Source organism: Geotrypetes seraphini, chromosome 9 (genome assembly GCF_902459505.1).
Source record: "Geotrypetes seraphini chromosome 9, aGeoSer1.1, whole genome shotgun sequence".
Taxonomy (NCBI): domain Eukaryota; kingdom Metazoa; phylum Chordata; class Amphibia; order Gymnophiona; family Dermophiidae; genus Geotrypetes; species Geotrypetes seraphini.
The window spans coordinates 99,258,059-99,284,185 of NC_047092.1; the positions used below are offsets into that span (position 1 = coordinate 99,258,059).

The window sequence follows — 26,127 nt, forward strand, 5'->3', positions numbered from 1 at the left end:
CAATAAGTGTGATAATATGTCCAAACAAATTAACAATAAATATATCACTTAATAATCATCAATCAATCATCAATGGTACAAATGATATGGGGCTCATAATCGAAAGAGAAAAATGTCCAAAAACCGGCCTAAGTCAGCATTTGGACGAACATTTCTCAAAAACATCCAAGCGACGATAATCAAACCAGGTTTTGGACGTGTTTCTAAACGACTTAGGCCCTCATGGTGCTGCTCAACATCAAAAGCTAAATGGGGCGTTTCGGGAGGTGTGTCGAGGGTGGGAGTTGGGCAGGACGTGGGCCGGCTTAGACTTAGTCGTACAGCATGTATAAACAAAAGTGATACAGCCCATGATCGACGTGAGTATTTCACCCAGTGGCCTCTATTCCATTATTTACAAAAGTGATAGAAGGTTTAGTTAATGCGCAACTTGTGAATTATTTGGATAAATTTGAAGTTTTACAAAGTTATCAGTCACATAAGCTTCAAACATTAAGCTAACAAAATCAGTCAAATCTCTGCCCTGGATCACCTGAGGATCTTGGGTTCAGAGGTGTCTCCCCACTTGCTCTTCGCCGCTGACACTGAGTCACCATTCAAATGCTCTAGCAAACAAGCTTCCTGTGATTCTAAGACCCTGAAGGGAATTAAGACCGATGCTCTCACCCCCACCTGCCCTGTGGCATATGGCAAAGCTGGCATGATATAGGGGTAAAAAGGCCTGGGAAGTCCATAGAAATCAATAAGCAAAATCAAGGTGTTTTGAGGCAAACAGAAGCTTTTAAAATAAAATCAGGAAATCCAAGATGGCTACCACGGCAGCATTTTAGTGCAAAACATGGCCCAGGAGAGCTTAAAGTTTCAAAAAATCAGAGAAGGGGTTTTTGGAGGTACCCTTAAAACTTTAAATTTCAAGCCCATCCCCTTCCTGATGTCTCCCATAGACAGTAATGCACTATATTTACAGAACTGGAAGGTGCTGTGCCTGCTGCAGCTGGACTATAGAGAACATTTCTGTTTCAGACAAGCTTGTAGATTTCTCCAGGTGCTTGTTTCTTCAAGCTACCTTGAAATCCTCGATATTACATTTTACAGGATGGGTGGGAGGGGTGTGGCTTTTATAATTATTTATTTAGAGTAAAACAAATAAGTATGTCAAGTAATTAATTAATATATTTTTGAATAATTATTATACACTTGGAGTTTCTGAAAATAGAAATGTATTAAAGAATTTGGGTGGGAGGGGTGGGACTTTTATATTTAGTTATTTAAAGTAATACAAATAAGATTGTCAAGTGATTGATTAATGTATTTTATGAATATTGTTCACTTGTTGAAATTTTTTGAAAATGAATAAAGATTTACAAAAAAACAAAAGATACCCTCAACCCTACTAACTCCTCACAAGTGGGGGGACACAGCCAGCACCCACTGCAGGCCTCTGGACCATGACACAGGGCCACTCAGCCTGCATTCCTGTGCCTGATAAATCAAGGGTGAGCCAAGCTGCCTAAAAGTTAGTGAAAGGGTTGCCCTCCCGAGACCATTTCTTCTCCCAGGCAGAGCTGTCCCAGGATATCTGGGAACATCTGGAGTACCAGAAAACCCAAAAATCGGATAAAAACCTGAAAATAATAAATCAGATGAAGACCAGAAAAGACACCTTTTTGCTTGCAAAAGGAAAAACTGAGAGCTCCTATAACAGACTTCATACAGTATGAACCCCTGAAGCAGGCATTTGCCAAAACACGATCCATGTCGGCTTTGTTTGAAGTGTGTTCCATACAAGCTACCTACTAAAGTTTTGCCACCCATAATACCTTGGTTGTCTTGCATTTTTTGGCTGAAGGGAAGAAACCCTTAATATTAAATCCTCATTTCACATAGTGATGTCATTCTACAGAAAATGCACTTTCATTACTGTAGATTTCTTTTAATTCCTTTATTTTGTAGATGTTCTTCCTTTAATATACCTGAATGGTGATTTTAATTACTAATATTGCAGTGCTGCCTATCACATTTGATTCAGAAATTTTTCTTCAATTTTTAGGCAACAGAACAATTTGTGAGTGATATTCTAAGAAATGCTTTAGCTGTTGGATACCAAACAATGCCTCACAACTGGTAAGTTATAAGCAAGAAGTCCAAGATAGACCTTGATCTAAGTGCATAAATGAATGTATGACTTAGACTCAAAATATAGTGGAACATTAGAATATGGCAATAGAAAAACAACTGTGACCTCACCAGTTTGCCCACTTGAATGGCATGGACAAACAAAATGTTTTTTAAAGTAATTTGAAAAAGGAAAAAAAAAAAAAGCTTGTGATGGACTGCTATCCCTGAACATATAAATGGGGGAAAATAATATGCAAGTCTGTTGATGTTGTTCTAGTCTGTTAACTAGTTGATTTTTTTGTCATCTTTATCTTTGGCAGGCCTCCCAGAGAGATCACTGTGATGAACATTAACCAAGCTATCTGTAATAATCCAATAATGGATTTTCTGACGAACAAACATTTTGGTGGTTTAAACATGGAACATGGAAATTCTTTATTCCCAGAAACTGAAGAGTGAACTTATTTTATAGCAAGTGAACTTGTCATGATGTTTTATGATGTTCGCTGTAGAAATAATATAGCCACAAATAATTCATTAAACAGAAATTACTTTCATAAGTGTCTAAATCCTCTGAATGTTATGTTAGGGTGTCAGTTCATCCATGTCACTACTGTACTGAAACATTCTGTAAGGTGTGATACATAATTTATTATGTAAATTCTGGATTAATATTAGTGAAATAAAAGCAAGGTTGTTGCAAGGTTTCAGAATTACCTGCTAATGAAATAAACAATTTGTTCAATTACTTTAGCTATAGTGATTTATTTTTGTAAATAATTCTCGTTAACTCTTGCAATTAAGAAAGTGTGGTCGGTGTTCAATTTTGTGGTCCCAATATGATTGGCACAGAACCTTACTACCACCCATATAATACAAGTCTTTTTTTTTTTCATCTTGCAAAGGACCATTTTTAGCTGACAGTTCAGAATTTACATTTAATAGAATTGCTTCATCTTTACAGAGAGGGTGAATCCGCTCCCGATGGAGATGGTGGAGAAGAAGAAAACGGTGACAGAGTTCAAGCAAGTGTAGGATGAACACAGGATCTCTAATCAGAAAATAATGGGCATACATTGAAGGAACTAAGGCCAGTACTAGGCAGGCTTGTAAGGCCTGTGTCTCGTATATAAACATTCGGTTGAGGACAGGCTGGCAGGGATGGTTAAAAAGGGCTGAAGTGAGCTTTGATGGAGACTACAGTAGATGGAACCTAAGCACACCTGCCCAACCTGGGCAGGGCTCTGGGTTTCTGGCCCAGAAATACCTAAGGAAAAGGACCATTTAAACCAAATAATTAATTTATGAAGCATGTATGGATGGACCACTCGGGTCTTTATCTGCTGTCATTCATTTACTATGTTACTATCTGTGATCTAAGCTGGTGCTACCATTAATTTTCCATGAGGAATAACATGTTTTGCCAGTTCAACTTTTTTTGTTTAGTTGAGAATGTTAGAAGGAAGCCTAACTTGGAAAAAAAAAACAGATACCTTGAAGGCTACAGAGCAAGAGTAAATTCTGATAGAAAATGATATCCATTTCAGTTCCTTTCTACAACAAATTGTTTTATTAACAGTCCAATGGGATTAGAATTTGCCTCCTTTTCCTGGACTTTTTGTTCGCATCTCATGCCAAAATTTCACAAGTGGTTCTCTGTTCTTCCAAATTATATTGTAGCCATATGTCATGTACCATCTACAGATAAAAACAAAACAGAGCAAATTTAGTTTAGCTTATATTCTGCCTTTATCTAGATCGATTATACTCTATGCATACTCAATCTTCTCAATAAACATACAACATAAATTTAAAAATTACATAAATCTGCACTTGCCCAGATGCTAAGATATCATATATGTCTAATCTATCTTTCCATAGGTCTTGAAAAAATATATAAGCCTTTTTAAAGCTTCTTGAATTTACTCATCTGTTATTTGACTGCTAAGATAACTGATTCAAGGATAGAGAGTTCTTTTCTTGTTTCCTCAAAGTATATTTTTCTCAGGGCCTGTAGTATTATAAATGTTGTTTGCTCTTTGACCTCAGTGTTTGATTAGGAGTAATGCATTTGGGGATTAATAATCGGAAGGAAAACAGTGTGACAAGGCGGTGGCTGCTGCCAGGAGGATGCTGGGCTGTAGCCAGTAGAAGGAAGAAAGTAAGGCCCCACTTGGACTATTGTGTTCAGTTTTGGAGACCAGTTTTGGAGATCTGGCGAAGGACGTAAGAAGACTTGAAGTGGTCCAGACAAAACTGATAGGAGGCTTGCGCCAGAAGACTGAGGAGAGACTGAAAGCCCTGAATATGTATACCCTAGAGGAAAGGAGGGACGGGGGAGATATGATTCAGACATTCAAATACTTGAAGGGTATTAACGTAGAACAAAATTTTTTCCAGAGAAAGGAAAATGGTAAAAACCAGAGGACATAATTTTAGGTTGAGGGGTGGTAGATTCAAAAGCAATGTTAGGAAGTTCTACTTTACAGAGAGGGTGGTGGATGCCTGGAATGTGCTCCCAAGGTGGTGGAGAGGAAAACGGTGAATGAGTTCAAAGAAGCGTGAGATGAACACAGAGGATCTAGGATCAGAAAATAATATTAAAAATTGAACTAAGGCCAGTACTGGGCAGACTTGCACGGTCTGTGTCTGTATATGGCCGTTTGGGGGAGGATGGGCTGGAGAGGGCTTCAATGGCTGGGAGGGTTTAGATGGGCTGGAGTAGGATTTAATGGAGATTTCAAAAGTTGGAACCCAGGCACAGTGCCGGGTAGAGCTTTGGATTCTTGCCCAGAAATAGCTAAGAAGAAAAAAAAATTTAAAATTTAAATTCAATCGGTTGGGCAGACTGGATGGACCATTTGTGTCTTTACCTGCCGTCATCTATTATGTTATGTTTATGTTTCCTCTTTTTTTGTATCAAGAGCAGTATTTTGAAAGTAATGCATTTTGTTTTGGCAACCACTGTAATTGTTTTAAAACTGGAGAAAGTGACTGAAAAGCAAAGGTTCTTGAGATTTCACATGTTGAAGAATCACTACACTGGCACTACATTTGGTGCCTCAAATGTTAGAACTGGGAAACTACAGACTGGTGAGTCTGACCTCAGTACCAGGAAAGAGGTAGAGGTGCTGATAAAGGACCACATCATTGATGACCAGCCAACACGGCTTCAGCAAAGGAAGATCTTGCTTGACGAATTTGCTGCACTTCAAGGGAGTAAATAGGCAGATAGACAAGGGTGACCCAGTCGACATTGTATATCTGGATTTTCAGAATGAACAACTACTTCAAAAAATTGAGAGCCATGGAATTGAGGGTAAAATACTCACATGGATTAAAAACTGGCTGGTGGATAGAAAACAGAGAGTGGGGGTAAATGGATAATACTCGGAATGGAAAAGCGTCACAAGTGGAGTACCACAGGGTTCGATGCTTGGACCTGTGCTCTTCAACATATTTATAAATGACCTGGAAACTGGTACGATGAGCGATTAAATTTGCAAATACGAAGTTATTCAAAGTAGTGAAGACACAGAAAGATTGCGAAGACCTACATCATGACATAAACACACTTGAAAAATAGGCCACGACATGGCAAATGAGGTTTAACAAAAATCTTATACACAAATAAGTGTAACAAAAATCTTATACACGAATACAGGATTTCCGCTGCAGTACTCCCACCCACAGGAAAGAGACTTGGGAGTACTGGTCGACAAGTCAATGATACTGTCCGCGCAATGCGCAACAGCAGCGAAAAGGGCAAACAGAATGCTAGGAATGATTAAGATCGGAGAAGGTTATCATGCCGCTGTACCAAGCCATGGAATATTGCATCCAGCACTGGTCGCCGTATATGAAGAAGGACACAGTACTACTCGAAAGGATCCAGAGAAGAGCGACTAAGATGGTTAAGGGGCTGTAGAAGTTGCCGTACAGTGAGAGATTAGAGAAACTGGGCCTCTTTTGCCTTGAAAAGAGGAGACTGAGAGCAGACATGATCGAAACATTCAAGATAATAAAGGGAATAGACTTAGTAGAAAAAGACAGGTTGTTCACCCTCCCCAACTAGAGGGCACTCTCTAAAGTTAAAAGGGGATAAATTCCATACAAATATAAGGAAGTTCTTCTTCACCTAGAGAGTGGTAGAAAACTGGAATGTTCTTCCAGAGGCTGTTATAGGGGAAAACACCCTCCAGGGATTAAGGACAAAGTTCCTGCTGAACCCGAATGTACGCAGGTAGGGCTAGTCTCAGGGTGCTGGTCTTTGACCAGAGGGCTGCCGCGTGAGCAGACTGCTGGGCACGATGGACCATTGGTCTGACCAGCAGCGGCAATTCTTATGTTATGTTCTAGTGCCTTTTTTGGAATCTCTTTATACAGCCAATTCCTGAATGGCTGCCGTCAGTTCTCATGGGACTGATGGCAGCCATTCAGGAAATGGCGCGCACCCATGCAGCACCAGCGACCAGCACAATTAGGAAGTGTTGCGAGCCCAGGCATTAGCACACTTGTGCGCTGCTGGCCCAGACATAATCAGCAGCGATCACCACAATTTAAAGGTACCGCCAGGGGGTATTGTAAAAGTGATGATTAATTGGGGGGGCTGGGACGGAATATAAAGGTGCTGGGTATATATTAGTATACAATTTGGTTCAGAATGTTTTTTTCTTATTTTCCTCCTCTAAATCTGGGGTGCGAGGTGCGTCTTATAGTGCGGAAAATACAGTATATCTAAGAAACTAGAGCAGATGCGGTCTATCTAATGCAATTTTCTGAATCAGTTCCCCAATTAATCCCAGGAACAGGTTAAAAAAAACCCAAGGCACCAAGAAAAAAGGGGTTTTTTTTGTTGGCATGTGTTTCTCAGTGCTACCATTTGGGCTGGCAACAGCACCCCAGACATTCATTAGTGAGCTGCATAGTAATTGTAAAACTAGGTCTTATAGACATTGTAAAGCAGATCTATTTTTGAGCATGGTTTGGGCAGTTGATATCTTGCCTCACAAATTTGCTTAACTTCTTTGAAAGTGTGAATAAACATGTGGATAAAGGTGAGCCGGTTGATATAGTGTATCAGAAAGCTTTTGATAAAATTCCTCACGAGAAGCTCCTGAGAAAATTAAAGTGTCATGGGATAGGTGGCAAAGTTCAGTTGTGGATTAGGAATTGGTTATCGGATAGAAAACAAAAGGTAGGGTTAAATGGTGATTTTTCTCAATGGAGGAGAGTCCTGCAGGGGTCTGTAATGGGGGGTTCTTTTAACTTATTTATAAATAATCTGGAAATTGGAACAACGAGTGAGGTGATTAAAGTTGTTAAAACGCATGAGGATTGTGAAAAATTGCAGACGGACCTTATGAAATTGGAAGACTGGGTGTCCAAATGACAGATGAAATTTAATGTGGACAAATGCAAAGCGATGCACATTGGGAAGAATAACCTGAATCACAGTTACCGGATGCTAGGGTCTACCTTGGGGGTTAGGGCCCACGAAAAGGATCTGGGTATCATTATAGACAATACAATGAAACCTTCTGCCCAATGTGCAGCAGTGGCCAAGAAAGCAAGCAAGATGCTAGGAATTATTTCAAAAGGGATGGTTAACAAGACTAAGAAAGTTATAATGCCCCTGTATCGTTTCATGGTGCAACCTCATCTGGTATTGCGTTCATTTCTGGTCTCCTAATCTCAAGAAAGATGTAGCGGCACTAGAAAAGGTTCAAAGTAGAGCGACCAGTGGCGTACCAAGGAGTGGGGAGGTATGCCCCGTGTGCACGCTCCAAGGGGATGCACAGCCAGCCAGATCTGGAACCTCCCACCCTGCTCCAAACGGCACCTCAGCGTGGCTGCCGTACTTATAACAGAGCAGAGTCAGCCCTGAAGTGAACGAAGGTCCCGCAATGACTACGCCGTCTACCGCCTCTGTTCCGGAAGAGGTAAATGGGGAGGTGTGGACCGGCAGCCGCAGTCATCGTGGGATCTTGCCGTAACTCCCTGCGTCTGCCGGCCCAGCCCCCTCCGACGTCATTTATCTCTTTCATCTGGAGCAGAAGCAATCATCGCGGGACCTTGCTGATTTGGGATGGAGAAAGAAAGGAGCATAGTAGGGTGGTGAAGGGAGAGAAAGGAGGTCAGGGTGTTATGGAAGGGTGTGGAGGGTGAGAAAGGGGGTCAGGGTGGTATGGAAACATGGTGAAGGGTGAGAGAGGGGGTCAGGTGGTATTGGAATCATGGTGAAGGGTGAGAAAGTGGGGTCAGGGTGGTATGGAATCATGGTGAAGGGTGAGAAAGGGTATCAGGGTGGAATGGAAGCGTGGTGGAGGGAGAGAAAGGGGAAGATTCTGATGGAATTGCGGGAAAAGGGGGAAGGATACTGCATGGAATTGGGTTGGAGGGAGAGAAAGGGGGCAGATGCTGATGGAAGTGGGAGGAAGGGATAGGAGAGAATGAAATGCCAGAGTGGGAAATGGGAGTGGGAGAGGGAAGGGAAGAAGAGGAGAGGAGAGATGCCAGACCATTGGAGGAGGGAAGGGAATAAGATAGATGCCAGACTAATGGGGGTGAAGGGAGAAATGGAAGGGGGATGCATAAAGTTTCTTGAACGGGAATAGATGAAAGGAAGAGAGTGGATGAAAGGAAGAGAGTGACAAAAAGATGAAAGCAGAAACCAGAGAAGACAAGGTAGAAAAAAAATTCTATTTATTTATTTTTTGCTTTAGGTGAGATGCATCGCTGTTTCTGTGATGTTGCATTGTGTGCAGAGTCCAGCTTCTTGGTGCTTCAGTTTAACCTTTGTCTAAGTATTTTTATTCTATCTCCCCATTTACAAAACTGTAGAGCGTTTTTTAGCGTTGGCATCTGAGCTGTTACCACCGTGGCTAAAAACCACACTACAGTTTTGTAAAAGGGGGAGGGGTTAGTTTGTGATTACATACTAGGCGAAGGTGTTTTCTGTGTGTTCAAAAAGACATGGTTTTCTGTTAGGATTGACTGTAGGATTGATCTGTACTAGTCTGGCTTGTTTATTTTTACAATGGGTTTATTGATGTACTGCTCACTGCAGTGTGTAAGATGCTTCCTTTTTCTAGGTGTGACGTGTGGATTGTTACTAAAAATCATGTTTTTCATACAGATGGTGGAGGTGTCAAAAAAATGATGGGCCCCGGGTGTCACATATGCTAGGTACGCCACTGAGAGCGACCAAGATGATAAAGGGGATGGATCTCCTCTTGTATGAAGAAAGACTGGAAAGATTAGGGCTCTTCAGCTTGGAAAAGAGAAGGCTGAGGGGAGGTATGAGTGAAGCCTACAAAATCCTGATTGGAATAGAATGGGTACAAATGAATTGATTTTTCACTCGGATACATGGCTTCTAGTTCTGAGCAAATAAATGCCTCCAGCTGCCCAATGGTGACCTCACTGTGAGCATCAAGGTGTACCTGGAAGGTAGAATGCCACTAATAAAATAGGATTATGTGCTGGGGAGTTGGCCATACATGAGATTTAAACCCATGACCTTTCAAAGATGAAAACTGAGCTTTTACCCAAAGCAGCTTCCATTCATGTGCCTCTTCCTGACATGTGATACGATACCGGAGATCATACCTTAGGAGATTTTAAAAAGTAATTAAAAAAAAAGTAGTATATATATAGAACACAATCCTATTCCCAAATAGAGGCACCTATGTCAAAAGTAGGTGTGGTTTGTACTGGAAGTGGATGTATGTGCCTCTTTAGATGCGATTCATCACAGGTAGGTGCTATAAATGTAGGCCTGTAAAACCCTATTCTGTTACGTCCCTTCCATACTATAGGTGTTCAATCCCTTCCTGCAATCCGAGAGTTGCAGAAATCCAAACGTTTTTCTGAGAATGTGTTCCCTTCTACCTTAGAGAAAGAGCCCCCCTACAGTTTTCAATTTCTGCAAGTAATCTTCAAACCTGCTCTACATCTTTTTCTTAATTTTTCATTTTAAAATTCGGTTATTTTTGTGGCTTCAGTGCTGAGAGACCCATGTAGGGTCCACTGCCAGTGGAAAGGATTCAGTTCCATAGACCTTCACAGAGAAACTTTGGTGGACCTACTGTGTGTCACCCTTCTCAGACTTGGGGTCCGTTCCCCTGGGAGCTCGCCCACTGACCTGGTCAGGCTTTATGCATTCTCCGGATTTCAGGGCACAGGCTAAATCCCAGACAAATGAGACCTTCCGAGGGCAAATTCAAAATCTGCCCCGACGTCCTGAGTCATCCGGTCCTATGGTAACCCCTAAGCATTGGGCACCCTGAACTCCTTTAATCCGGCCCTGGCCAGCTGTGCACCCCCTTGGGGCGTGCACCCGGGGCGGACCGGGGGGCCCCCCCCCTTAGTACGCCACTGATGTACAGTGCTGAGTATGTCTGGTAGCGCTATCCAAATGATAAGTAGTAGATCAGGAAAAATAGCAGCAAACTGTCAGCGTTGCAATCCCAGTGAAATCCTGAATCTTGTTCCCATGCTGGAGTATCAAGAGAGTTTCACACAAGGATCAATGTAACCACCACAAAAACTTTTGGGAAACAGAACATAACAGCATGGTAACATACATAACAGCAAACAAGACACATAACAATTAACAGAAGACTAAGGCAATAGAGTACTATGAGGTGCATATAGTTCAATTGTTCTGGATTTCCAGACACTTGGAGCCTGAAGCATGCACAATGAGAGTCAGTTGGACATCTATTAAGTGATTTGGGAGTAACAGTCTGAATGCTAGCTTGTCCTGAGGAGTCGGGTGAAGAGGTAGGTTTTTATTGCTTTCCTAAAGCTCAAAAGTCCATCAAGGGATTTGATGTTAGGAGGATATCAAGGAGGCAAACTTGGGTCATCCCTCCCCTTTAGAATCACTGAGATCTGGAATAACCTCCCCTCCCCTCTACGAACCTCAAGCTCCCTCCAACTCTTCCGCAAACACCTAAAAACCTGGCTATTCTCTAAACTGTAACACTTCCCCCCTCTTAGGCCTCTCACCTTCCCCCTTTACACCTAACTCTTTAATCTCTCCACTGTAGTTCCTCTCTCATCTTTCTTCCTGTAAACCGTGCCGAGCTCCGCATTCGTGGAGATGGTGCGGTATATAAAACCAAGGTTTAGTTTAGTTTAGGATAGTTTCAGTGCTATGAAATTTCTGGAAACCTGATTGAATTTTTGTTGACAGTAAAGGAATGTAGTCAAGTACCGGTTTTTTTCCAGAATCTTTGAAATAAAGTATATCTGGGTCAAGATTTTCAGCTTATAGGGAGGACTGAGCGTGCAAAAGCATCTTTCACTTCACCTTTCACCTGTGATAGGCAGGGATCTAGGATGGAGCCAAATGGCTGAAGGGAGACAATGATCTCAGTAAGGTCATCAAGTGAGATATTGTTGAAGTGGGTTTTTCAGTTGTGGGTTTGGGGATTCCATTTAAACAGAAGGGTATTGGTGTCAGTTGTGTGACAGTTCCCAGATGGGAACGTATATGGTCTATTTTTTCAGTGAAGTAGTCCGAATAATTTGCTGTCGAGGCTGGTGTTCAGGTGTTGGTCTCCTTTTGGTGCTGAGAATATATTTTTGGATAGTATAAAAAGGTTCTTTGATTGGTTGGGGATTTTTAGTAGTTGTTGGGAGTAGTAGGCCTTTTTTTGTGTCGAGTATAGCTAGTTTGTATGCTTCATGCAGTTTCCTCCAGTTGGATTTGATGCCATTTGGCCTGGATTTGTACCATTCCCTCTCTGCAACCTCTCCTCGGTTCACTGACAACTATGAACTAAAAAAAGAGAACTTTGACTGAGGCTAGGCCTTTGTACAGGTTATTTACTTGGGTATACTAAAAAAAAACCTCAAGGAGCAACTATTACAATAACGTGTGTTAGAATAATCAAAAAAATAACTCCACAAGTTTACTTCTATGCAGTACCATCAAATGTAAATGCTGAGTTGTTTAGAGCGTTTACATCTTTTTGAATTAAATGAAATGATTTCAACGTTTGTACCACCGCTGCTGATCTGCCTCCAATCCTGAGTTTATTCTGCTTTGATCAGATAAGTAAAGCAAGCAAAAGTTTTTAAAGATACATTACAGCATATAGTATATTTATTGCTCTTTGGATGGCAGCAAGAGGGACTCTAGTGCGATGATGGTCCCTCATTACAACCAGCGCTGGTACATTTGATGGTACTACTGCACTTTTTGGTTGGTGACTGAGCACTTTATAATATTGATATAGCACTTTGAAAGCACTCTGTGTAGGACTTTTTGTAGGTTTATTTATCTCTTTAATTAATTTATGGTATAGAAGTAAACTTGAGTTATTTTTTGATTATTTACTTGGGTATGCCAGGTATTCTTGTTAGGTTAGAAAGGCCCGAGGAGAGATTATTTAAGTCGATTGACTCATTATAACTTTCTTCTGCTGGGGTTATTTCTTGGGTGGTGACTGTTTTGTTGTGTATGGGTGGTTGAATGTGATATGGTTCGATGGAGAACTTGGTGTTTATTGTGTTGGCAGATGAGTCATTTTGGATGAAAATTAGGTCTAGGACATGACCTGCTGGTGAGAAGACTATGTCTGGGTAGTTTGTGAAGATATCTTCTAGTATGGTGATCCAGTTGTAAGAAATTGTCACCTTGCCAAGGATGGCTAGAAGGACAGTCATCGGTGAATGAGGAGCTCTGTATATCAAGGCTATTTTAAGATCTCTGTTGTGTCCTACTGAAAAGATGAAGCATTCAAGCGTGGTTAGTGTGATAGCATCTATTAATCTTGGGTTGAGGTTGGGTTTGATGATGGAAGCTACACTGGGGGGGGGGGGGGGGGCAAAGCATGCCTAGGGCGGCTCCATCATTGTCTTTAAGCCAAGTTTCTATGATAGATAAGGAAGATGTCCAAGTTGTTGTTTGTGAGGAGGTCACTAAGAATGGCATCTTTGTTGTTTACAGAGGCTTTTTTGTGCAGGTGATGCAGGGCTGGTAGGGATAGGCTTAAGATTTGTTTGTTACAGGAGTGATGGCTTAGCTCTTCATACCTGCCCTGACCTGTGATGACAGGGATGGGGGGGAATGCATAATGGCAAGGAGAAGTAGAAGAGTAGAGTTTACAACACTGGTGTTAAGCAATTAAATAGGAGACTATATCTTTATTGTAATGGTGCATGAGCTTTGCCTAGGGTATCTCCATCATTGTCTTTATTGTAACAGAGCTGTTACGCTATGTGATAGTATGACTAGTTGAGACCTTAATGGAGCGTTTCAATGCCTACTTCAAAGGTAATATTGTACACCGCCTAGAAGGTTGATTGGGCGGTATAAGAAATTTTAATTAAACTTGAAACTTGATATTAGCAGTACTATTTTAAGACCCTATAGGTTTTATAATGGATTCCCTAGTTACAAAGACTACTAAAGAGGCCTGCCTACTCAGTGGCTTTTTAACAGGGTTGATGAGGGCAGGAATATTGTCAGAGTAGGCACACCACTGCAAATAATTGGATATTAAGGAGACCTAATACTCCCTTGTCCCCCAGAGTAGCAATCACTCCATATGCCAGCTGTGGTCTCTTTCAATTCCACAAATACTTATTTATGGCCTGAGTTATGCTACTGTGAGTTCCGGGTTAAGGGTTAGCATTTGAAAGAGGTATAGCCAATAAGGCAATAACAATGCTATCTTGTCTGATAAGGAAGAGGATAAGCCCTCCAGACTGTCAGCTTCTATTCCATGAAGCATAAACAGGTGGTGATGTTTAGTGAATAAAGCTGAGACAGATCTAGACACCATGACTCCTAGATACTTTATTGCTCTTTCTGCCCATGTTAAAGGAAAGGACCTCTGCCAAGCAGCAGGGTCCAGTGGGAGGACAACAGATTTGGCATTATTAAACTTAAATCCTGAATAAAAGCCAAATTCATCCACCAGCCCCCAATAAAGCTGTCAAAGAGAATTGTACATGGGATAAGACCAAACATATATCATCGGCAAAGCCAGGACCTTCACCTGTTGTGTCCCGTCCCGTCCCGTCCGCCCTCCCCTCCCTGTGCATGTGAGCTCCAAATAGATAAAGAGAGTAAAGGTGAGAGCGGACAGCCCTGTGTGCCCCGCAAGATAGGAATTAGTTACTCGGCCAGTTGCCAAAATGGAGGCTACAAGAGGATCATAGTACAGGGTTTGGAGAGCTCTATAAAACCATAAGAACATAAGAGATGCTGCTGCTGGGTCAGACCAGTGGTCCATCATGCCCAGCAGTCCACTCACACGGCGGCCCTTTTGGTCAAAGACCAGCGCCCTAACTGAGACTAGCCCTACTTTGTCTTGAATCCCTGGAGGGTGTTTTTCCCCTATGACAGCCTCCGGGAGAGCGTTCCAGTTTTCCACCACTCTCTGGGTGAAGAATCTATCCCCTCCCTGGGTGAAGAATCTATCCCCTATTGTATGGAATCTATCCCCTTTCAACTTTAAAGAGTGCCCTCTCGTTCTCCCTACCTTGGAGAGGGTGAACAACCTGTCCTTATCTATTAAGTCTAACCCCCTTGAATGTTTCGATCATGTCCCCTCTCAATCTCTGTTCAAGGGAGAAGAGGCCCGGTTTCTCTAATCTTTCACTGTATGGCAGTTCCTCCAACCCCTTAACCATCTTAACCACTCTTCTCTGGACCTTCTCAAGTAGTACCATGTCTTCATATATGGCGACCAGTGCTGTACGCACCATGATAACCTTCTCCGCATGATAGCTTCTCCGCATGATAGCTTAATACAGCGGCATGATAACTTTCTCCGATCTGTTTGTGATCCCCTTCTTTATCATTCCCAGCATTCTGTTCATGATACCCAGATATTGAAGGACAGCAAACAAGTATTTCCAATGAATTTTGTCGAACGCCTTCTTGGCATCCAGATCTGCTGGGATTATTGGAATTTGCAAAACCTTATAAACATTGACTACATATTAGTGGCTTTTAACAAACTCCACTTGTTCCGGATAGATCAAATCAGGAAGTATCATCGAGAAGTTTCAAGTTTCAAGTTTATTAATAAATTTGATAAATCGCCTATTAGAATCACTAAGCGATGTACAAAATAAAAAATAGAGTATAATAAAAAGAAACAAACATTTAACAAAGTACTTTCGTCAAAAACAAACATGAGTTGGGAGGGAAAGGATAAAAGTTACAATTTTCAGGTTGGGGTAGAAGAAATGGGAAAAAACAAAAGGATAAGGGGAAGTAAACCACAGCATAATTTGGAATCTCGCTAAACATTTACATATTAAAAGCATCTTTAAATAAGTAAGATTTTAAAAGTTTTTTGAATGTTATAACGTCCTTTTCATTTCTAATATATTGTGGTAGGGCATTCCACCATAGAGGTCCCATCTCAGAGAATATGTCTGCTCTTCTTGTACTGAAATTTTCAAAGAGGGGACTGTAAGAAGGTTTTGACCAGAAGAGCGAAGTGAACGTTGGGAAGTGTGAGGTATTAATAGTCTAGATATGAATTGAGGTTCGTCGAAGGCTAGAGTTTTAAAGATGAGCAGTATTATTTTAAAGGTGATTCTATGACCAATTGGGAGCCAGTGAGCATCTATTAGTAGCGGTGAAACATGATCGTATTTCCTAGCATTATATATTAATTTAGTAGCGGTATTTTGAATCAGCTGAAGTCTCCTTTTTTCTTTCTGTGTGATGTTAAGGAGAAGTGCGTTGCAGTAGTCAAGTTTTGCTATAATTAATGAATGGATTAGTATCTTAATGGAATTAGGGCTCAAAAATTTGGCTATCGACCTGATAAGACGTAGTTTGAAAAAGCAGTTTTTAACAGTGAGAGAAATATGATCATGGTAGAGCAGTTTGTCGTCGATTACTACTCCCAGGATTTTGACTGTGGGGACTAGATTTAGTGGAGTATTATTGAGGGTAAATGAGTTTATCAGAGTTATATCTTTTCTCCAAGTAAATAGCATAGATTTAGCCTTTTTTATGTTAAGAGCCAATTTGTTTGTATTAAGCCAGTTTTGTATTGTTTCCAGTTTATGATTAATGGATATAATTTTGTTATTTTTTTTGGATCCAAGGGGTGTATAAGTTGTATGTCGTCAGCATAAGAGAATGGAGTGAAACCTATGGATTGACAGATGCTTAACAGTGGGGAAAGGAATATATTAAACAGGAGAGGAGACAAAATGGAACCTATCAGTCAATATATGAGAAAGAAGTTTCAAGTCCTCATTCAAAAGAGATATTGGCCGATAAGACTCTGGATAATGAGGATCTTTTATCTGGTTTAGGAAGTAAAGTTATATATGCTGCATTAGAATATTGAGAAAATCCTCCTTGTGTAAATGGAATAGTCAAGATAGGAGAGAAGTGGAGCACACATCTGGGGAAACAGTAATTTATAGAACTCGGATGTAAACCCGTCAGTCCAAGAGCTATAGAATTCTGCAGAGATTTTACCACATATTGCAGGTCTTTAGCTGTTATAGGGGCATTTAATTGAGCTATATAAGTCTAGCCAATTGAACTATATAAGTCGAGGGATACTGGAAACCTCCAAGAAATCTGTAAGTTGGGAGCCCCAATTAGGATGAGGTTCGGAGTACATAGTTTTAAAGAAATCATGAAACAGAGTAGCTATATCCTGAGGTTTATGATGTTAACACGCCATTTGCAATCTGGGCCAGAAATTTCCCGGGTTTCGTACCAAAGTGATAAAAAAGCACAGTTACTTACCATAACAGGTGGGACAGCAGGCAGATATTCTCACATGCAAGTGACATCATCCATGGAACCCCGGTACGGACAGCTGCTAAAGTTTCATGTACTTTAAGATCTTTAGAAAGTTTGCGACTAACCACACCGCGCTTGCGTGAGTGCCTTCCTGCCCGACATAGGTATGCAGCTTCTCAGTTCAGATAGCCAACTAAAAAGCCAACCAGGGGAAGTGAGTGGGTTGTAAGAATATCTGCCTGCTGTCCCTGGATAACACCTGGATAAGTAACCACGCTTTATCCCATGACAAGCAGGCAGCATATTCTCACATGTGGGTGACCTCCAAGCTAACCAAAAATGGGATGGAGGGAGAGTTTGCCTTTAAGAAAATAAATTTTGTAAGACTGCTTGGCTGAAATGGCCATTCTGTCTGGAATAGATGAAAGTATGAACCGAGGAATAAATAGCAGCTTTGCATATTTCATCAATAAGAGTAGAGTGGAAAAAAGCTACTGAAGCCACCATAGCTCGAACTTTGTGGGCTACACGACCCTCCAATTGCAGCCCAGCCCAGCCTTGTAGTCCATAGTTGGATGCAAGCAGCCAACCAGTTAGAAATTGTCCTCTTGGAAACAGGGTGTCCTAACTTGTTAGGATCAAAGGAGACAAAAAGTTGTGGAAAAGATCTATGCGATTTAGTTCATTGCAAATAGTAGGCCAGTGCTAGTTTGCAGTCCACAGTATGAAAAGCTGTTTCTCCAGGATGAGAATGAGGCTTGGGAAAAAATACTGGAAGAACAATCGACTGATTGAGATGAAACTCAGTGACAACTTTGGGTGAGAACTTGGGATAGTGGATCCGCTACCAATGCTTGAAGTTCACTGACTGCAAGAAGACGTTAGAGAAATAAGAAAAACTACTTTCCAAGTGAGGTATTTAAGATGAGCTGAAGACATTGGTTTAAATGGAGGCTTCATCAGTTTAGCATGTACATTAGGATCCCAAACAACTGGAGGAGGTCTGAGAGGTGGTTTGACATTAAAAGTCCCTTCATAAATTTAGAAACCACAGGGTGGGCAGTGAGAGGTTTTCCATCCAGTGGTTGATGAAAAGCAGCAATTGCATTGAGATAGACTCTAATGGAAGTGGACTTGAGGCCAGAATGAGATAAATGTAGAAGGTAATTCAGAACTGAAGACAAGAATTTTGGTTCTTGATGATGAAGATTGCACCAAGCAGAAAACAGAGTCCATTTTTTAGTATAACATTGTCTTGTGGCTGGTTTTCTGGAAGCATCCAAGATGTCTCTGACTGAGAAAACTGAAGGTCAAGTGAAGTCAGCCCGAGAGATACCAAGCTGTCAAGGTGCAAAGACTGCAGGTTGGGATGAAAAAGAGAACTGTGACTCTGTGTAAGAAAAGATGGAAAAACTAGTAGAAGTGGTGGCCTCCTGATGGTGAGTTCAAGTAGAATCTCCAATATGAGGAGAATAACCTTCTAGAATGATATAAAGAATGCAATGGTCAGAGGTGATTAACTGCCAACGATGATGGTAATGCTGAAGAGGCAGAGTTATATTGATTGAAGATATGCTCTCTATAAACGGTCAAAAAAAGGCTGATTTGACTTGAGAGTCTGAGACTTGAGGTCTGAGAGTCGAGGACATGAAAGATTTAGAGGCTTAAGTCTAAGTAATGAATTGAAAGACTTTTCATGTGCTGAAAGTTTTTGAGTTACATTCTCAATAGTGTCTCCAAAAAGCTCATCTCCGAGACAGGGAATGTTGGCTAACCGATCCTGGAGGTTAACTTCCATGTCCGCTATCCTGAGCTATACCACAGATGGCCACAGATATTGCAGAAACTCAAGAAACAACTCAAAGGCATTGTATGACGATTGTACCATATGCTGTCTGAGTTGTGTGAGTGTGCTAAATATATGCTAAAACATACTTATAGTAGTTAGGCATTTGTTTTACCCAATACTTGAGATAACAGGTAAAATAAAAATTATAGTTCATGACTCTGTTGGCCAGCATGGAATTTTGATAAGAGACTGGAAGAACTGTGGAGCATATTTTTTGAGAGTAGATTCCACTATGAGAGATTGATGTGAAAGTTGAGGCGAAAACCAGGAATGGGGATGATTTTGTATTGAGAAAAAAACTTTCAAGGAGCAGCCGGGACAAAAAAGGAAACTCCCAATTTTTTAGGAGTTTCCTTTAGGATGCCATGTAATGGAAGATTAAGAAGTTCCTTAGGAGGATGTTTGTAGTCCATAGTCTCTATAAATTCCTCTGAATACTTGGAATCTACTTCCAGTTTTACAGCCAGAAAGGAACCCAGCTATACCACATTCCGGAAAAAAAACTGAAAACTATCCTCTTTGATACTGGAATACTCAGATTTTCCTCTTTCCCAAGTCCTGCCTAAGTATCCCCCCTCTCTCTCCCCCTCCCATCCCTGCCCCTCTTCTCTATGTAAGTCGCCTTGAGCTTGCATAGGTATGTGCGACGCAGAAATAGAAGATTAGATTAGATAAACATTTGTCTGATAAAATGAGTAAATTAGACTGGCTCAGAAGGCTCTTTGTGAGAAGTGGTGTGAGGAGAATGCTCTGCCTGAGAAGCTTCATGAGTAAAATCAGTCTGAATCCACGGGAATTTTAGGAGAACGATACCAGCCCGATGGAGTAGGAGTGTCTCTTCTTGCACTTGTCTGATCGCTTAAGAGAGATGTGACTGGACATATCCCCAAATTCCAATTGAAAAAGAGCATCTAGCTTCTCCTTTAAAGACCTGAACCAACACCTGTGGCTTGGACGCCGGTATCAAAGGTGCTGCGGCTCGCTCCGGAGAGGATGATTTAGATGCACCCCTCGAATTTGAAGCAAGTCGCATCAATGGTCTCAGGTCAGTACGACTAGACTCAATACCTTAGTGGCCTGAGACACCGTTTGGGAATCTGGCGACTTCTTAGCTGGCTTATCTGGAGTTATAGCAGGTAGCAGACGATGGTAATGCTTTTGACGTCGTTGGATTGGACAGTGTCGAAAGTACCAAAAAGAAGTCTTTGTTGTAAAAAGTTGTTTGACTTCTGAAGTGTCATACAACATGTGCAAGACTCAGTGCGGTGGTCTAGGCCAAAGCACTTGTCGCACTTTTTACAGCCAGTCAATGGGCAGGACATGGGAGGGAAAACCAAAATCCAATCGAAATCCAAAGGCTGAGGCGAAAACGAAGGCCTCAAAGAAGCTGACTAACAAAAAATAAAGAAACCAAACTTTTTTTAACAGGTAAGTAACACAAGAGAAAGAAAAGTAAAGGGAATTTCAGTCAAAAACGCGTGAACAGGAAAGCAAAATAAAATTGAGACCATTTCACACATGACATGACAGAGAACTGAGGAGCCACCTTGTTTCCCAGAATAATATTGGATTGTCTTAATGCTGGTCATTGTGTAGGGCAGTGATGGCTAACCTTTTTGAGCCCGAGTGCCCAAACTGCTGCACAAAACCAAAGAATTTCCTCAAAGTGCCAGCACGTCAATTAAACCTTAATAACAAGATTTTAGTATCTAAAAACTCTTTATAAAGTTGCCTGAACTATGTAACATCATTTTTAAAGGTTGGAATCTTTGTATTGTCAGAGAATCAATTTGATTCACAATCCTTTGGTTTTCATTTCAATTTATTGGCAATTTATAATGTTTTAATGATTTCATTCAATTTAATGAATTTAGGAAGAATTTGATTCAGTTACACAATATATTTTAAATGTATTATTCACATAACATGTCAAATGTATCCTGAGTAAAAAAAAAGATAAACTTCTTAAAACTGTTAACTGTGTCAAGACTCGGTATGTATTCCCAAAGAGTCTATACATGTTTTTTTGTAAAATTTACAATCAAATTAGAAAATAGTTAAATCATTACATTTCTAATAATATGATGTAAAGAAAACAAAAGAGCTTTCAATTAAACCAACCGTTTTTATTGGAAATTCCAGATTGGAATACAACAGGGCCATGTAAAGTCCCTTTTTTAAATAACATCTTTAAATAATATTTAAATAACTTAGAAAGTGTCTTAACTGCAAACTGAAAACACTGCTTCATGTAAGCATATGCATTGGGCATGCTCTGAAAAAAATTAATGTGATTTTTGTTGTTGCATGCATGCTGATAACTTGTCAATCCTTGGCTCATAGTGCGTTAATTTCAGAGCAACACATGCAGCACTCATGTCATCCGTTAATCTGTTTCTAGCATCAGATTTTATATGATTCAAAGCCGAAAACAGCTGCTCACAAGCATAGGATGACCCAAAGTAAGAAGAGCAATCCCAAGTGCTTTCATGGACTTAAAATTGTCTGGCAGAGAATTCCACGCTTTTAGGATTTCATTTTCAGAACTGCTAGCAGTGATTTCATTTGTCACCCTTTCACACTCAATACGTTCAAGAGCTGCACGCAGGTCATTGAATTAACTTTTCCAGATAGAGCTTTCTAGAAATTCCAGTAGCTCCATTTCCAAATTTTGAATATCCAACCACTGTAAGCAGGAAAGATCAAGATCTTCAAATGTGGACTTTTCTGGGGAAGTTATAAATGAAAGGGTTGTCTCCATCTTACGGAACTGAGAAAATCATTTACTAAAATTCTCCTTTGCTTCGGCTACAATGGTGGAATATGCTTTGTGGATTTCCTGGTGTTTTTTATGACTGTCCACAAATGTTGTAGAATTATCCAAATGTATTTTTAGGTTGGGAAAATATTTTAGCTGTCCACTCTCAAGGTCTTTTTCAAAAACATGCAATTTTCTCTCAAAAGCTTTAATGTCACTAAACATGCTTTCTGCTGTTTTTCCCATGCCTTGTAATTTTTTGTTTAGTACATTAAAGTGGTTAGTAAAATCTGTAAAGAACATGAGGTTGGTAAGCCAGGCCATGTTGGTGAGTTGAGGATAGTCTTTCCCCTTTTCGTTCATATATAGCCTAACTTCTTCCAAGCAGGACACAAATCTCTCTTAACACTCGTCCTCTGTTCAGCCACCGGGCATTATTGTACATCAGTAAAGTGTTATATTGTGCCTGAACCTCATCAAGAAGGGCTTGAAATTGTCGAAAATTAAGAGCACGCACCATAATGAAGTTCACCATTTTTGTTACATCTTTGAGGACATCGTCAAGTTTTTTGCTGCTTTCTTTGGCGCAGAGAGCCTCTTGATGTATTATGCAGTGAAACTGAATCAGTGGATGTTTTGCTTCCTTAGCAAAGAAATGAATGAATCCTGATGTTGTCCCCACCATGCTAGGTGCTCCATCGCTTGTAACTGAAGCCACTTTTTCTGGACTTATATCTAGTGATGAAAAAGCCTCCATCACAGCATTGTGGATATCTATCCCTTGTGTTCTTCCAGGCAAAAACAGCAGTTTTACCAGCTCTTCTCTCATGATGTCACCAGTAGCATAACGCAAAATGAGCGCTAGTCTTGCATGGTTAGTAATATCTGTACTTTCATCCAAGCACATGGAGTAGAAGGGTGCTTTTTGTAAGTCGCAAGTAAGCTGTTGACTAACATCAGCAGCCATTCGCAGAACCCTGTCTTTTGCAGTATTTCTGCTTAGCGGCATCTCAGAGATGCGCTGCACAATTTTATCCTTGTTTTGGAAATCATGGAAGAGTGAATTACTCCCAGCCAAAATTGCCTTTTTGATAAAATCTCCATCAGAGAGGGGCTTACCATGTTTTGCCATGCACAGTGAAATTTGAAAGCTGGCAACTGTAAGATGATTAGTTTTTGAAAGATAGTTGCTAAAACTAAGAGACTGGGAGTGATATTTCTTTAATTTTCCTACAAGGAACTCTTTTCTTTGAGCTAAACCAAGTTCAGCAACACTGTTATGGTTGGTCTCAAAGTGACGTTTGACACTTGATGTGCGAGACACAACACTTTCATTACACATAATACACAATGCTTTCCCACTGCGTTCAATCACTCCATATGTCTCTGTCCAGGCCTCTTGGAATGGTCTTCCACTATCTGTTTTTGCTTTTTTTGCTGTACTCATTTTCTTTGTTCAAGACTTCAAGTCTACAAAAAGATAAAATTTGTATAATAAAAAAAATCTAATGAAGTGCTGTATACAAATCCATCCCCATAAAAAAATATGTGATTGGGGAATTTTACTAATTGTAGACATCCGTTTTGGTCAAAAAATATACTGTCCGGGTGAAAACCGGACTTGTGCAACCTGAGTGTATGGGAAAAGGACTTTTATTTTTCATTATTGGAGCCTTTGTTATTTTATTATGATGTTTACAAAAGCACTGTGAAGGGCCACATATACACTTTACTGTTTTTTGCTATATTGAGTTTTCCATAAGGTACAGCGCAGAGGATTAGTGTGTTGGTTGTTCACAGAGAGCCCAGCCCTCCTCTCAGCTTACTGAACTTCTCTATGCAATCATCATAAGCAGCTTTTTTATTTCCTCGAATTTAGCATGTCCCCCATGGAAGATACAGAGGTTTTTACAGAGGAGCACATTATTAGACACATTAACATCCCCCCATATCCTCACCTCTCTAGCATGGGAGCACTAGGAACTGTTCCTGATTACATATGTCATATGTGGAGTCACATTACAGCCTCACTGAGTTCCTGTGACAGACTCAGTGTGAAGCTTCTCTTCCTCCCCCCACTTCCCCCTCACACACTGCCTGGCTCATATGATACTAAGGGGAAGACAGGCAGGCTAAACATCCACTCACAGGACTGCAGCCAGCACAGGAGGATGGGCCGCGGCCCACCAGGACAATGCCCGGTCCTCCCAATGGCCAGTCCGGCCCTGTTGCCAGGTGAGCTGCAAAGCAGACACCGGCACACTCGCCTCCCGCCGCGTCGCATATCTTAATTGCGGACTAGAGAGTTGCGCGGGGACAGAAATCCCACCCGTCCCCGCCAAAGTCTCACCCGTCCCCTTGAGGAATCCCACCCGTCCCTGTGAGGTATCCCTCCATCCCCACCTGTCCCCGCGAGGAATGTCCTCCGTCCCCGCCCGTCCCCTTGAGGAATCCCCTCCGTCCCCGCCCGTCCCTATAAACTTCAGAAATAGTTATTTCATTTAATTATGCTACTGAATTAAAGGCTCTGGTAGAAACCCATTTACAAATAAGCAAAAAGACTTTATTAATTTGGAAATATTAATTGGGAAGAATACACACTTTGTAAACGGGTTTCTACCAGAGCCTCTTTTGTTTATAAATTTTTATCAACACAACTAATATACTACTTTATCCTGAAGCAAAAGAAAAAAGAAATAGAATTCTTTTCCTACCTTTGTTGCCTGGTTTCTGCTTTCCTCATGTTCTCATTCAGTTCCTTCCATCCACTGTCTCTCTTCCTTCTGCGTCTTCCATTTGCTCTGTTACTGTGCCTCTCCCTTTCTCCCCCCTTCCAAATTGGTCTGGCACCCATCTTCTTCCCTCTGCTCTCCCCATAGTCTGGCATCTCTGTCTTCTTCCCTGCCAGCGTCTTCTCCCCACTCTCTCTTCCCCATTTCCTTTCAGCGTCCTTCTCCCCCCCATCTTCCCCATGGCCTTTCAGCGTCCTTCTCCACCCCCCCTTCTTCCCCATGGCCTTTCAGAATCCTTCTCCACCCCCCCATCTTCCCCATGTCCTTTCAGCGTCCTTCTCCACCCCTTTGTCTTCCCCATGTGCTTTCAGCGTCCTTCTCCCCCCCGTCTTCCCCATGTCCTGTCAGCGTCCTTCTCCCCCTTCTGTCTTCCACAAATGCTTTCAGTGTCTTTCCCCCCCACCCCGTCTTCCCCTTGGCCTTTCAGCGTCCTTCTCCACCCCTTTTGTCTTCCCCAGTGCTTTCAGCGTCCTTCCCCCTCCTTCTCTCCCGCCCCGGGTGCAGCACAGCCGGCCAGATCCCCTTACTTTTGTGGCACTTCCCCGACCGACAGACCGACAACAGCCCTGGTCTGACAAACCTCCCTACCCTTAACCGCGAATCTAAATTTCCTTCTTACAGCTGCTGTAAGAAGGTCATTTAGATTCGCGGTTAAGGGCAGGGAGGTTTGTCGGACCAAGGCTGTTGTCGGTAGGTCGGGTTAGCGCCACAAAAGTGCTGCACACGGGGCGAGGCGGACCGCCCCCCTCCCTTGGTAGCCACTCAAGCCGCGAGGCTACTCCTCTTTACCTACCCTGCTTGCAGCACAGAGCCGAACGGAAGTCTTCCCGACGTCAGCGCTGATGTCGGAGGGAGGGAGGGCTTTGTTTAAGCCTTCCCTCCCCTCCGACGTCAGCGCTTGACGTCGGGAAGACTTCTGTTCAGCTCTGTGCTGCAAGCAGAGCAGGTAAGGAGAAAAGCCGCGTGACTTAGTACATCCAGCCCCGCAGGAACCCCGCAACCCTCAGAGGCGTCCCCACGGGATCCCCTCGACCCTAGGGGGCGTCCCCCATGGGATCCCCGTGACCCGTGCAGCTCTCTATTGCGGACCTTCCCGCGTGCCAGCTGCAAAGCCTTCGCGTGCCACAGCTGGCACGCGTGCCATAGGTTCGCCATCGCTGGTGTAGGGCATAGTTCTCATATTGCGATTGCAAATAGGTTTGAAAATGTTTATCTTGCGTCAAAAAGGAAGGGAACCACCACCTAGGTGTACCTTCATGAGATGTCAAGTTCTACCAAGCAGATAGTGTGATCAGAGACAGCCATTAGGAGGCACGACTTTGAGGTCAAGATATAGTCTATTTGAGACATTGAACCATGAGCTCTTGAAATATGAGTGTAGACCTTGATGGTCAGATTCATTTTTTTCAAGTTGACAATGATAAGCTGGGTCAAACCCCTTGTGTAAAATGTAGGTATTGTCAATATTCAATGAGCACTGGAGTGTCCTTATTCCCCAATGTGGACATTCTGTTTAAATTACTCCAAAAAACTGATTGTAATTCTACTTAAGTTGTTTATGCTATTTTTTGTCCATATTGGTCAAACTAAGAGAGCCATTAAATTCCGTATTGCTGGTCGCAGGATTGTTACTTTGATGCTTAGATGGGGGTCCGATGAGGGCCCAAGAGCTCATCCTGTTTTGCTCATCCTGTTTGGCAGAGCCAACAGCATGTACATGAAGGCTGTGGCTCTGAGATTGTTTTACCTTGCTGCTGCTACTGGTCTGGGGTGAATGGAAGATACAAAGATAGACCCGGGAGATGTAAGGATGGAAAGAGAAAATGGGGAGATGCTGGATGGAAGGAGCAAGAAAGAGGAGAGA

At 41.8% G+C, this 26,127-nt stretch overlaps 2 protein-coding genes across 12 annotated transcripts in view; one reads left to right on the forward strand and one right to left on the reverse strand.

Annotated features, from left to right (window-relative positions):
• The window catches only part of YEATS2 (YEATS domain containing 2), a 1,675,245-nt gene extending 1,672,379 nt beyond the window's left edge, over positions 1-2,866 (forward strand). For all 9 annotated transcript variants that reach the window (XM_033957686.1, XM_033957691.1, XM_033957693.1 and 6 more), the window contains 2 exons: positions 2,051-2,124; positions 2,439-2,866. In XM_033957686.1, the coding sequence (XP_033813577.1) occupies positions 2,051-2,124; positions 2,439-2,577 (213 nt within the window). In that variant the 3' untranslated portion in view covers positions 2,578-2,866. The remainder of the gene's footprint in view (positions 1-2,050; positions 2,125-2,438) is intronic.
• The window catches only part of PARL (presenilin associated rhomboid like), a 592,851-nt gene continuing 568,576 nt past the window's right edge, over positions 1,853-26,127 (reverse strand). For all 3 annotated transcript variants that reach the window (XM_033957698.1, XM_033957696.1, XM_033957699.1), the window contains one exon: positions 1,853-3,816. In XM_033957698.1, coding sequence (XP_033813589.1) covers positions 3,748-3,816 — 69 coding nt within the window. In that variant the 3' untranslated portion in view covers positions 1,853-3,747. The remainder of the gene's footprint in view (positions 3,817-26,127) is intronic.